General features: G+C 48.5%; 2 protein-coding genes across 3 annotated transcripts in view; one reads left to right on the top strand and one right to left on the bottom strand.

The window, feature by feature from the left end:
• SPPL2B (signal peptide peptidase like 2B) overlaps positions 1–7,052 on the bottom strand; it is a 33,546-nt gene extending 26,494 nt beyond the window's left edge. For both annotated transcript variants that reach the window (XM_015420844.1, XM_015420845.1), the window contains exons 1-3: positions 6,921–7,052; positions 787–906; positions 473–655 (exon numbers count right to left, since the gene is read on the bottom strand). In XM_015420844.1, coding sequence (XP_015276330.1) covers positions 473–655; positions 787–906; positions 6,921–6,989 — 372 coding nt within the window. In that variant the 5' untranslated portion in view covers positions 6,990–7,052. The remainder of the gene's footprint in view (positions 1–472; positions 656–786; positions 907–6,920) is intronic.
• A 238-nt stretch (positions 7,053–7,290) lies between these two features.
• Positions 7,291–12,035, top strand: LSM7 (LSM7 homolog, U6 small nuclear RNA and mRNA degradation associated). The gene is made up of 4 exons (XM_015420846.1): positions 7,291–7,325; positions 8,316–8,406; positions 10,556–10,627; positions 11,340–12,035. Exons 1-4 carry the CDS (start codon positions 7,302–7,304, stop codon positions 11,480–11,482), a joined length of 330 nt encoding a protein of 109 aa, XP_015276332.1. The 5' UTR covers positions 7,291–7,301; the 3' UTR covers positions 11,483–12,035.
• Positions 12,036–13,204: the final 1,169 nt, after the last annotated feature.

Consider the following 13,204-nt stretch of genomic DNA (forward strand, 5'->3'; position numbering starts at 1 on the left):
CCTGGCCCCAGGCAGGCAGGGGTGGGGAGAGGCAGGGAGGAAGCAACTTACCCTCCCTCTTCTCCTGCCTCCTCCTGGCTGAATGAGGGCCGGAAGAGGGGCGGCCGGAAGCAGGGGGCGGGGCTTCGTCATGTGCCCCGCACCCGTACCTCACCCAGGGGAACTGCGATCCCCCGTGTTCCCCCCCGAAATGACATCTGATTGCACGTGACGCGTTCCAAAGCAGTGGCCAGAGCACAGAGTAGGCAACACATTTCTGCTTTCCAACAAATCCCTGCCCGATACTAAAACGATGAGAAACTTTTCAATTCCTGTAAAAATGTTTGCAAACCAAGGGATCTTAAGGTGTGTGGGGGGCGTGTGTGTCAGGAAAGGCAACAAGGAAGAGGGAGAGACCGTGGGGAGCTGCCGTGCTCCTGCAGATTCACACCTCTCCCCTGTGATAGGTTGAGAACGTTCCTCCACAACTCACCAGCCTCTCTCGGCTGACTATCAGCAGTCCCCGAGCGCCGTTGATCTGGGCCAGCTTCACTTTCTCATAGAAGGTGCAGTTGCCCCGCATCACCATGGGGATGGTGTTGCTGAACCCCCCTTCGGGCACGTCGGAAGGCGAGCACAAGACGGACACCGTCTGGTTCTGCAGCTGCAGGAGAGACTGGAGGAGAAGCGCAAGGAGAAAGACATTTTATCCGCTGCCCCCCGCGGCGCTTTACAGCAAGGCCGAGCTGCCAGAGGGGCCCACCCGCCGGGTAGGGTCAAATAGACATGGGTCGGAAGAAAACTCACGGCTTTGCCCAAGTCGTGGGGCAGGGGAGCCCACAGGGAGTTGAAGAGGATGCAGTAATCCTTGCCTTGGGCGCTTCCCTTCTCCGAGAAGGCGTGGACCATGCCATATTCACAGGATACCTGGGGGGGGAAAGATACCATTCCTTTGACGACCAGGACGAAGGAAGACAGAGGTGGGGGCAATTTTAAGAGGGTCAGAAGGGAGCGATCAAAACAAGCCGCCGTGGGCAACTCGGGAGCATAACGATGCAACAGGTTAGATCCCATGGATCTGTTCTGCTAGCAGTGATACTCCTAGAGCCAGTTTGGTGTAATGGTTAAGTGCACGGACTCTAATCTGGGAGAACCGGGTTTGATTCCCCACTCCTCCACTTGCAGCACCTGGCCAGATGACCTTGGGCAAGCTGTAGCTCTGATAAGAGCTCTTCTTGAAAAAAGAGCCGTTTCTGTCAGAGCTCTCTCAGCCCCACCTACCTCACAGGGTGTCTGTTGTGGGGAGGGGAAGGGAAAGGAGTTTGTAAGCCGCTCTGAGACTCTTTTGGGTAGTGAAGGGCAGGGTATAAATCCAATCTCTTCTCTTCTTCTTCCCTTCCAGCGCAAGACGGACGCATCATGGAGAAGTTCCTTGCACCAGAAGAAGGTGTCACTGCTAAGGGAATGGATCCACAGGACCCAGGCGACTGCAACTCTTTTGTTTGGATCAGATTACGAGCATCGCCTCCTTGGATCTGACCACTTCCAGACGCAAAAAGGGTAGCGCACATCTAAAGGGACCTGTTTGGTTAGGCCAAGGCGGGTCCTTTTGAGTTCAGGATCCTGTCTGTGGTCAGATCCCTCCAGAAACCCCATGAGCAGGGCACGGAGCAAACAGCACTCTAAGGTAGACTGCCTCTAAACGGGGAGGCGTCCATTTCGCCATCATCGCCCAAAGTGCGGCTCAAATTTAGGTGCATTAAAATTTAAAAAACAATCGTGGTTCTCTCAAAACGTTGCAAGCACTTACTATTCATCATTATTGCGACAGGCGTGCATTTGAAAACTGGCTGCAAATGAGGCAGCTCTTTGGATTACTGCTTCGGTCCTACATGTGGACCCCGCCCAAGCCAAGTACTTCGGTGAAGCAAAAGCCAGGAGAGAGAGAGAGAGAGAGAAATGAATGCCGCCTGCACTTAGGATGCCAGCCAGAAAGCTGCAAACTGCGCCAGACACGTCTCTAAGGCTTTGCCGGTACAGAGGAATGTGTGATACTCAGGGGAGCAGATACACACAGATTCTTATTTACAGTGCACGTCTCGCCTGCCCCCCATCCTCAAGGCCCAGGATAGGTTAAAATGGCTTAGAATGACAACAGCAAAAGTGGGGGTGGGGTACAGCCTGCATCCACCCCTCCCCCCTGATCTAAAAGTTTTGCAGGAAAACCTTGACTTCAGAACAGGGTCTGCTGGTTGGGAGGGAAGCCTGAGAATAGTGCTTCCTTTGGCCTGACTGGCACCACAATCAAGCCTGCCACCACCTCCAGCCACTACGTAATGAGAGGAAGCCAAGCAGAAAGAAGCAACACTCCCAGACCGCTATCCTTAGCTCTAACTTACATGAGCGGATGCTCCACAGGCTTCCGCACGATTGCCTCTGGGTTGTCTTCTCATTTAGTGCTGCACGAAGCCCCTTAGATGGGGCAGGTCCTCCCCAGTCAACATGAAGAAGGGTTAGACGAGCTGTGGCTCAGGGGAAGAGCATCTGCTTGGCATGCAGGAGGTCTCAGGTTTGATCACCAGCATCTCCAGCTAAAGAGGATCAGGTAGGAGGTGATGTGAAAAACCTCTGCCTGAGACCCTGGAGAGCTGCTACCAGTACTGACATTAATGGACCAAGGGTGTGATTCAGTATAAGGCAGCTTCACGTGTCCAAGAAACAAAAAGACTGGGGTGGGGACAAGCGGTCTAGCTTGCAAACAGCTTATTCAGAGAGGATCTGTTCCCCCAGACTTAAGGGAGCTGGCTTTCCCTGAATTCACGGAGCTGTTGTAATAAAGCTGAAAACCCAGGTCAGCACATCTGCAGGTGGTCTTCTGACCGCCTGAGCCAGACAGCAGCTCAGCGGTCTTTGAGAAGCACAGCTTCGGTGCCCCGAGAACTTCCCTTACACCTTGGTAGCGCTTGATCGAGAAACAAATTGGGGGGGAGGGAAGCAGACAAGACATGGGTGGGGAGAAAAAGACTGCATCTGCAAAAGGCCAGACCTGACCAGTCTCCACTGACCACTACTGGGGAGAGAGGAAGATCTGGATTAGTAAAGGCCCCGCCAGAAGAGGAGGAGATTGGATTTATACCCTGCCCTTCACTACCCAAAGGAGTCTCAGAGTACCTTACAAGCTCCTTTCCCTTCTCCTCCCCACAACACACTCTGTGAGATAGGTGGGGCTGAGAGAGCTCTCCTAAGAACAGCCACTGAGACAACAGCTCTGAGAGAACTTGTGACTGACCCAAGGTCACACCAGTAAGATGTCTGTGGAGGAGTGGGGAATCAAACCCAGTTCTCCCAGATGAGAGTCCGCGCTCCTAACCACTACACCAAACTGGCTCTCTGCACAGGGTACCTCTCTCTGTAGAGATAATTACAGAGTCCTCACCCCACCTGGTAGTTAGATTATTTATACCCTGCTTTTCTCCCCAGTGAGAACACGAAGAAGCTTCCAACACTGTTCAGCGTCTTAAATTTTATCCTCACGACAAGCAGCAATGCTATGTGGAAGGAGAGAGAGACAGAGAGAGAGAGAGAGAGAGAGAGAGAGAGAATAGCCCAAGGTCAGCCAGTGAGCTCCCATGGAGGAATGAGGATTCAACCCTTCCCAATACTAGACTGACACTCTAACCACTGCTCCACACTGGCTCCAGGAACAGGTTTAGGCCCCAACACTATCGTGTTGTGTCGTGTTGTCACCTGTGTGACAAAGAAATGTATGCATTCAGCCAGTGAGCTCCCACGGAAGAATGAGGATTCAACCCTTCCCAATACTAGTCTGACACTCTAACCACTGCACCACACTGGCTCCAGCAACAGGTTTAGGCCCCAACAATATCATGTGGGGGGCTGATCACCTGTGTGACAAAGAAATGTATGCATTGCTGACGGGACCATAGAGATGGCTGGGCATCAGTGAAGAGCTGGAGCTGCGAGCCAAGCAGCCTCTGGCCTCCTCTACACCATGAACTTCCTCCCTGGCTATGCTGAAGGCACTCTCTCTCTCTTTCCCAACCCCAGTCTCACCCCAACTACAAAGGGATACTGGCTCGCCTGTACAGTTTACTGAGCTGCCCTGCGTGAAGGACTATGCTACCTTAAGATAAAAACCACAAACCCTCTTGGCAGCAACCCCAGCAGCTATTAAGATAAAATTAAAAGGGTAAATCAAGGTAGGCTGCCGAATGATGCAAAATTGTTGGGATCCAGGTACGCACGACTTCCCACGTTCCCATTCTTTGCACACAGATTTTTTTTTTACCAGTAGACACAAAACAAACACTAAAATTTGCAGGAGATCAGTCATACAAAAAAACAACATTAGATTCCTTCCCGGCCATCCGCTTGTGGAAGGCCAATCGTCCACCACCCAGCCAGGAAGCCCTGGCTGTCATTAGGATGTGAACACTGTGGAGCCACAGCTCAATGGCTGAGCACACGTTTTGCACATGGAAGGTCCCAGGTTCATCCCCAAGTCAAAGGATTTTGAATAGCAGGTGCTGGGAAACCCCTTTTTCTATCCAAGACTGTGCAGAGAGACCACCGGTCAGAGGAGATACCAGGCTGAATGGACCAACGGTCCAACTCAGTATAAAGCAGCATCATAACTCAATGAACAAAAGCCACAGCTCTGTTCTTCTGCCTCTTGCCTAAAGATCCCTAACTCAGAGACCAAGTGCTTGCTTTGTTTGCCCCGCTCAGCTTCAATCCCTGGCATCTCCAGCCAATGGTTGCTGGGTTCAGGAAGACCTCTCTCTTTGCGAGACCCTGCTGCCCATCAGTGCAAGGCAGCTTCCCATGTCTGGGGTAGGCGAGTGACTGTAAACTGGGCACCACTCACCTCTGTAGACTGAAAAACTGAGTCTGCGATACCAGAAGGAGCCAGGAACAGTAGTTCTTTTCAGCTGCTCCCCTGCAGCTGGGCCCACAACAGCAGCTTGCTCTGCGGCCTTTAACAGGTTGAGCTTCAGCCCCATGCAGCAGAAAAGCATGACGTAATCAGCGCATGAAGTTGCATTTTAAAGCACAATGGAAGACTTGGCTGGCCAGGTCCCCCCCTCCCCCAAATCAAACAGCAAACCTACCGGCAAAGCCAGATTGGGCCAGAGCTGGGAAGTGTGCTGCATTCTTGCCCAATCAGTGAAATGCAGTGGACAGCTAATGGGTATACCTGTACCTTGGAGCCTAAGGGAGAGCAGTATCAAAGCTGGCTTGGAGGTGGCTTGAAGGGATCAGAACCCAGACTAAAAGATAGATGACCAAAACCAAGAATAGAGACAAATCCCTTTCTTGTATCTGATAAAGGAGCTTTGTTTCTCACCCTGAAAATCCTGTTGGTCTCTAAGGTGCTACTGGACTCCATTCTAGCTCTTAAATCCCTTTCTACTTCAGTTGGGGGAAAGGAGAGATTCAGGCTTTGATCGGGTTGGCCTGGCCGGTTTCATTTCAGTTTTTTTCTCCAGGGTGCCTTTTTACCACTGTGATTTATTAGGTTTTTGTTCTTTATTTTTAAGAGCCAAACCTGGCTCCCAAAGCAAGCATCACGTGCAACAGAAAATACAAGCAAGAGTTCAAATTCAATAATGATGCAGGTTCGCCAGCATTCCTCAGAGAGCAGCTGAGAGTGGCAAAGCTGTGCTGAACCCATTTTACAGACAGGGAAACCAAAGCTGCGCTTCCAAGGGGAAGCGGAGGAGCAAAGGGCAGAGACAGGATAAGTTTTGAAGCCCAGCTCTCAGCTCAGCACTGTGTACACTGGGGTGGGGTGGAGTAAAGACAAGATTGCCTTAACAGGTATGATAAAGGAGCAAGGTACCTGTCCATGAAAGAAAACAGGAGTTGTGTACCTTTCTAACTTTCTACAGAGGAAGGGAGGTAGATCCAGGGCACTTTCTTTCCCTGATGGCTTCCCTCCAGCCTTTCAATGGGTGTCCAAAGATGGGCTGCCTCTGAACACAAAGGTCCCATTTAGCAACAGTTACTCCCAGAAATCTCCTCTTCCAGCAATTTCTCAAATTGTCTTCCAACACAATCACGTAAACAGCTCTGCCAGATCAGACCAAAGGTCCCTCTTGTCCAGCATCAACATGAAGGCAACAGTCTTCTAGGCACATTGCACCAGCGGTTATTAGCCAGGAGAGATAAACGGAATTTCCAGGTTTAAAGGCAATCGATCCCCAAATACCAAGGAGACAAATTGGGCGGGGTCACATTCGTGCCCTGCTTGGATGCTTCCCATTGGGGCACATGGCTGGTTGTCACGGGAAAAGGGATTGGTCTGGACAGAACTGAGCTGGATCTCCTGGTACTTACCTCACACTTCAAAAAGCCTAGAGACAAAAGCAGCCCACCTTTGAGCCTAGAGGCTCCACTGACCTTCTGCAGCTAGTTCTCGTTGATAAGACCTTGAATGTACTTGCCCTGCTAGTATCTAGTCCAGCACCGTTTCCAAAAGTGGGCAGACAAACACCAAGTGTCAACCTTTGTAGGAAAGGCACGCAAAGACCTCTCCCCTGGTGCTTGGCATTCAGCAGAGACCCATCCCTCTGAACAGGAAACGTCAACTGACTTTTCATGGCTAATATCTGAATTTGCCGTGCACAATCAGACTAAAGTGGGCCCCGCCAAGCCCAGTCCTGCCAACAATAGCAAAACAGCCGCTTTCATTATTTCCCTCTGCCCGTTGGGCACTGGGGTAGACTGCTTGAGAACGTGGAAGCTCCACAGAGCTCTTGCCAGGCCTTCCTCCCACCCGGCCCTTTATGCGGGGGGGGGGGGGGGGGGGAGGTGGAAAAGGGAAACAGGCACTTCGCTCCCAGACCCGAAAGAGAACTGCAGCTGACCAGCCGGCCTCCCTCTCCTTTACCCGGTGTGGGATAGACGCTCACTCTCACCTGGTCGCCCCACAGCAGCATAAAGAGCAGCCATAAACCGAGCAAAGCCGGCCCCCTCGGAGCCATCATCGCCTCCTATTGTCTTGGCTAGTATTGCAGAGGGAAGCGGGGGGAGAAGGAGGGCGTCCGTCCCATTTCCGTTCCCGGCCGGAAGTCAAGGTGACGGTTACCCAGCAACCTAGCCCAGAAAAGCCGCTCCCTCGCGCTCTCTCTATGTTCTTGGGCTTTTCAATCTTCGGGTAGAACCGGAAGTGGTGTCTGTGCGCTCGCTTGTGTGTTCCGGGGAAGGGGTGGGGACTGGCGGCTCCAGTCCGAGGTGGTGATTGGAGGAAAGGAGGCGGGAACGGAAGGAACGTACGGTAAGCGGAGTCAGAGGGTGGGATGCCTGTGGAAAGCAAGATGGCGGTGAGTAGCCGGGGAACAGGAAGACAGAAAGAATTGAAGGAGTTGTAGCGTAGGTTTATTTAAATAGAGGGGACGTGTCCCATTTAGGTGTATGCAGGGCAGTTCAATGTGGACTTCCCATTTGGGGCTTCTGTATGGCCAGTGCTAGGAACAGAGTGCTGGACCAGGTGAATCCACCTTGGTCCTGTCTAGCAGGACTGCTCTGGAGTGCTCATTAGAAGAGGCTTAAGACATATTCATAGAATCTATCAGCAGCGATTGTCTCCAGCTCAGTAGAACCTCCATGTTGAGTGGTAGTCTACCTCTAGGACCAATTGGTGATAATTAATGGGAGGAACATTCACTTCTTGTTTGTGGGCTTTTGCACAATATGTGCAATAAAACAAATGCTCCAGAATGTACACAAGCAGGTCTTGTAGACAACAGCCTTCATTTTTTGACTTCTCTCCACAGCTCATAGCCAATGATAGAGTCTGACAAATCCCCCATTTAAATGTTTTTGTGCTAGTGGCCATCACCATTTGTGGCAGTGAGTTCCACAAGCCAAACACTTATTATGTGAAGTTGTACTTTATTTTTTCAGGCTTGAGTCTGATGTCAGATGGAATCATGGGATAACCCTGAGTACTGCAAGGTCTAGTATTGGCTGCTGTTGGGAACTGACTGAGGTGGACCCTGAGTGAAATCCAGCAGAACTCTGCTTATAAAACATTAGACAAGTTCATAGAGGATAGGTGCATCATAGTGTTTCAATGGAACCTCCATGTACAGTGGCATTGTACTGAGTATTCAGATACATCTCTGAGTACTGTCTGCCAGAAGACTAACAGCAGGGATGAACTGTTTTCTTCTTGCTTTGCTTATGGGCTTCTTAGAGGAATCTGGCTGATTACTGTTGGGAATAGGATGTTAGATAAGATGGGCGCACTCTGATCTGATCCTGTTTGGTTACGTCTCATACTGTATCTTGTATTTCCCTTCTGACTTTAGGACAAAGAAAAGAAGAAGAAGGAGAGCATTTTGGACCTCTCCAAGTACATTGACAAAACCATCCGTGTCAAATTCCAAGGTGGTCGGGAAGGTAAGCTCCATTCTTGGGCTTGTCTGCATAAAATTTCTGGTATTCTGAAACTGTGTGCATTGCAACTAATGGGGATTATATCCATGGCTCAGTGGAACTAGACCTAGTTTATGTGCAGAAAGTTCCCATGCTTTCTGAAAGTCCTCAGCTAAAAGAGATGTCAGGGAGCAACTGGTGTGAAAGACCTTTTCATGCTGGATAATCACAGCTAGTCGGAGGACAGAAGACACTTTAAGATAAGGGGACTCTTGGTCTGTCTCTGTATAAAATAGCTTTATATGCATGTAAGGAAAGTAGACACTTCTGCTCTTAGCCAAAGAGCTTGTAATTCAGTGGTCAAACTAATCTTTTCTATGCCTCCAGGTTCAATCCCTGGCATTTGCTGTTAAAGGAACTCAGGAGGTGATGGGAAAGACCTTTCTCTGTGTGAAGCCTTGGAGAGTTATTGCTAGATAGAAGAGACAGTACTAAGCTAGAGGGATCATGGGTCTGACTCTATAAGGCTGCTCCATATGATCTTGTGGAACTCAAAACACTGAAGTAGTTGAGCGCACACTGGACCTTATGAGGTGCAGTAGGCAAACATGGAAATGGACCTATCTGAACATAGGAGAGCAAGAGTGGTGTAGTGGTTAGAGTGTCAGACTAGGATCTGGGAGACTCAGGTTAAAATCCCCACTCGGCTATGGAAGCTTGCTGGGCGACACATTCCCAACGTGATCTATTTATTTATTTATTTATCTATTTATCAATCATATTTATACCCCGCCCATCCCATGAACGGCTCAGGGCGGCTAACAAAGCGGTACCATGTACCTAATAATATACCATAACATCTTAAAAACTCTATAAAATCACATGCTCAATTCAGCACATAAGTTAACAATTAACAATAAAGTGCATACAGTAATAGAATTAGATGGCGTATCCCAGATCTCCATCTCTGATCATCATCCATCGCTCCGCTGGTCCTGGCGGCTGGACCTGGGATCCAAGCTTTCACTAGAATCATTGGTGGTAACAGTAGTGGCGGCTCCTATTGGAAAGCCTGGCGGAAGAGCTCCGTCTTGCAGGCCCTGCGGAACTGAAAAAACTGTAAACTGTAATCTACCTCACAGTGAGAATAAAATAGAGTACAGGAGAACAATGTAAGCCACTTTAGGTTCCCACTGGGTGCGGTCAGACGGCGTGCTGGGAGCGGTTTAAATTGCTCCACTCCCGATGCGGGTTTTTTTTTAACCTGGAGAATCGCAATCACATTCACCTCCTTGTTCCAGATCGCTGCGCAGCCACATCGCTCCCTGCCGTCCACACGCGGGAGCATGCGAAAGTGTTCTTTTTTTTCTCTCTGTTTGGGCATGTGCACAGGCGGCCCATCTGTAGAATTGAAATTTTCACGTGTGCGCAGAACAGCAATTTCCACTTCAACCCAACTGCTGTAACACTTCCCTTTAAACTTTAAAGGAACACTTCCCTTTAAACTTTTACCCTGAAACTGGCCTCCATGAGATCCCCAGCTCGTCTAACCAACAAAACTAGGCACCGTTTAAACATTGTTTTTAATAACGCGGGAGTCGAGCTCCGCCTGTGCCCATACCACCGATGCTAAAATAAAATGGTGAGTGAAGAGCGGAAGCCTTGGGCTTCCAAGCAGAAATGGCTTGACACCGCAGGAGCGATCAGACGTCAGAAAAGTGCTGCTAGAACCGGAGAATCAGGAAAACACCACTTGGGGATCTGGTAACAAAATACTCCGTTTTAAAGGGGGTTTGAGCAGGAAAGCGACGGCTGGGGATGGTGCGCAGATGTTGGGTGTGTGATCGTGGATATAAAATCCGTTACTGAAGCGTGCTGAAAGTGGACTAAACGGCCCGTCTGAACACACCCACTGAGAAGGATGGTAGGGAATAAATGAAGTAAATAAGTATGATACAGCCTCATAATGAGTGGGACTATTGGTATAACCGGACTGACAGCAACTCTCCAGGATCTCATGCAGCAAGAAAACCTTTCTCAGCACTTTCTGCCTGAGATACTTTGGCTTACAAAATAGGTGTTGCCATTGGGCCGTGGTCTCTTCCTCTAAATTACAATCAGCTCTGGACAGTTAATGAGGGTTTCTGAACTTTTCCCCCTCCTCCTTTGACAGCTAGTGGTGTCCTGAAGGGATTTGACCCTCTTCTCAACCTTGTGTTGGATGGTACCATCGAGTACATGAGAGGTATGTACAAGACCAGATGAAGTGGAATGTAGTTAGGACAGCAAGGGGCAGTGGTCTCTGAATTGCTGTTCCCAAACATGGAGGCTTCTCTTTCTTTCTCTCTTTACTCCCCTGACATACAGGTCTTGGGTAGTATTAATCCCATCTACAGATAAAAGGAAAAATTCAAGCCAGAGAGGACAGGCTATGCCATATTACAGAAGATGTCTTATCACAAGCTTCCCGAGCTGTCATGGCCTGAACAAGGAAATTAGCTAAGAAAAGAATATTTGCTTGCCTAGAATCCATTAAAAATTTAGTAACTAAAATACAGGGGAAGTTTGTTTTCCTGGCACATAAGCGGCTTGATCCATTTCTCTCTAGCCTCCTTGTACTATGGGCATTCAAATAAAACATGTTTCACAGTTTCTGTGATTCCTAAATCACAATAGCTCACAGCCAGTGTTAAGCCTGCCCAAACACTGGTCATTTTCTGCATCCTCCAGAGATGCCCTTATTATTTATCCTGGAAAATCCTCCTTTGGCTGGGGGTGTTCTAATCCTTTTTTAAAAAATGGACGGATGAAGGGAGCAGGTTGATGGTCATAGATGATCCTCTGCCTTTGGGCTGATGGTCAGAATCTGAATGCTTTCTGGTCTCTCTTGAGCCTGAAGTCAAGTGTGCCTGTAAAGAGGATGCAGTCTTATAACTGTTTCTGGGTTTCCCTTTCAGATCCAGATGACCAATACAAGCTCACAGAGGACACTCGTCAGCTGGGATTGGTAGTCTGCCGAGGAACATCTGTGGTCCTTATCTGTCCTCAGGATGGGATGGAAGCCATTCCAAATCCATTTATCCAACAGCAGGATGGCTAGCCTCTTTCTTGAACACTCGAGAGGACTGCCAGAGCTACCCCCCCCCCACCTAAAGCCTCTTTGAAAGGGGAAATTATTTGTATTTTTTTATATAGGAGAAGGACCTTATGTTTGTGGTTTTGTTTTGTTTTTTTACTTTCTGGTTTGGCACTGATTACAGCCCATAAAACCCCTCTATTTATCTGGGAGGAGTTCAAGTCCTGTACAAGGAAATGACCTCTCTTGTTGCTTCAAGCCAGCACCCCTGACTCCAGTCTTGAGTGTTATAACCTTTGGAGTCAGCCACAGAGCAAGAGGCTCAGTATGATATTGCAGCAGGAGATGTTTGAGGATTTTTCTTTCTTCCTCTCCTGGGCCAAGGTGAGCCCTCCCAAGCCAGTGTTGTTACTTTGCATTCATTTAGGAACCATCAGGGTTTCTTTTTCCTCAGAAAAAGCTGAGGGGAAGAATGGAACAGAAGTCCTACCTGCTTTCTTTAAGCTCCAAATAAAGGGGCAGTGGTAATTTTTGCATCATGTATTCAAGTGAACAGCCCCTTTGTGGAATATTTGTGGGGTTTTGTTTTGTTTTGTTCCTGTTTGGAGGAGAATTCCTGGATTCAGAAATAAAAGTTCATTTCTGAACACATTTTTGCTTCCAAGAGTGTTGCTTTGGTATTTGAAAGCTGTTGGGTGGTCCCCATCAAATGAAAAGTGGTTGTTTCTTAGACTATCCCCATCAAACTTAAGTGATTGTTTCTTGGACTGTCCATTGTGGATACTTACATCCAAACATCTTTCGACACTTATACAAATAATTTTAGAGTCCTCTGATACAGCTGTAATTCAGATTTGAAAGTGAGATTCTCTTTAAAAAAAACACATCATTTAAGGGAGAGAGCTTCATACTCATTTTGCTTGGATCTGCATGGTTAGCAATCAGGATGTGTTGGAAGTGAATAGGAGGTCTGGTCCTTGGATAAAAGTGAGCTGTAAAATATTTTAAATAAGGTCCGAAAGTCAGTGTCCAGCAGTTCCTATTGAAGGATCTGAAATAGCCAGTGTTGAGAAATCGGAAAGCATCTATTCTTCAGCGCTCTGCCATCCTTATGGTCCAACTTTCTCAGCCATACATTACTACTGGGAATACCATTGCTTTGGCCGTACGGACTTTTATTGGCAGGGTGATGTCTCTACTTTTTATTATGCTGTCTAGGTTTGCCATAGCTTTCCTCCCAAGGCACAGGCGTCTTTTAATTTCATGGCTGCAGTCACCATCTGCAGTGATCTTGGATCCCAGGAACGTGAAGTCTGTCACTGCTTCCGTGACTTCCCCTTCTATTTGCCAAGGAGTGATGGGGCCGGATGCCATGATCTTCGTTTTTTTGATGTTGAGTTTCAAGCCAACTTGTGTGCTTTCCTCTTTCACTCAAAGCAAGAGGCTCTTTAGGTCCTCTTCACTTTCTGCCATTAGAGTGGTATTGTCTGCATATCTGAGGTTTTTGATGTTTTCCCCGGCAATCTTAATTCCAGCTTCTGATTCATCCAGGTCGGCATTTCGCATGATGTACTCTGCATATAAATTAAATAAGCAGGGTGACAATATACATCCTTGTCATACTCCTTTTCCTATGCTAAACCAATCAGTTGTTCCATATCCACTTCTAACTGTCGCTTCTTGACCCTTATACAGGTTTCTCAGGAGACACGTGAGGTGGTCTGGTACTCCCATCTCTTTAAGGAC

The sequence above is a fragment of the Gekko japonicus genome, unplaced genomic scaffold, assembly GCF_001447785.1.
Source record: "Gekko japonicus isolate JY-2015 unplaced genomic scaffold, Gekko_japonicus_V1.1 scaffold2173, whole genome shotgun sequence".
In the NCBI taxonomy this organism is placed as follows: domain Eukaryota; kingdom Metazoa; phylum Chordata; class Lepidosauria; order Squamata; family Gekkonidae; genus Gekko; species Gekko japonicus.

Bases quoted from the DNA above. Each gene is read 5' to 3' on its own strand.
- LSM7 (XM_015420846.1), top strand. From the start codon at position 7,302: ATGCCTGTGGAAAGCAAGATGGCG. The intron at 7,326-8,315 runs GTGAGTAGCCGG...TTCTGACTTTAG, and splicing joins CTGTGGAAAGCAAGATGGCG to GACAAAGAAAAGAAGAAGAA. The intron at 10,628-11,339 runs GTATGTACAAGA...TTTCCCTTTCAG, and splicing joins TACCATCGAGTACATGAGAG to ATCCAGATGACCAATACAAG.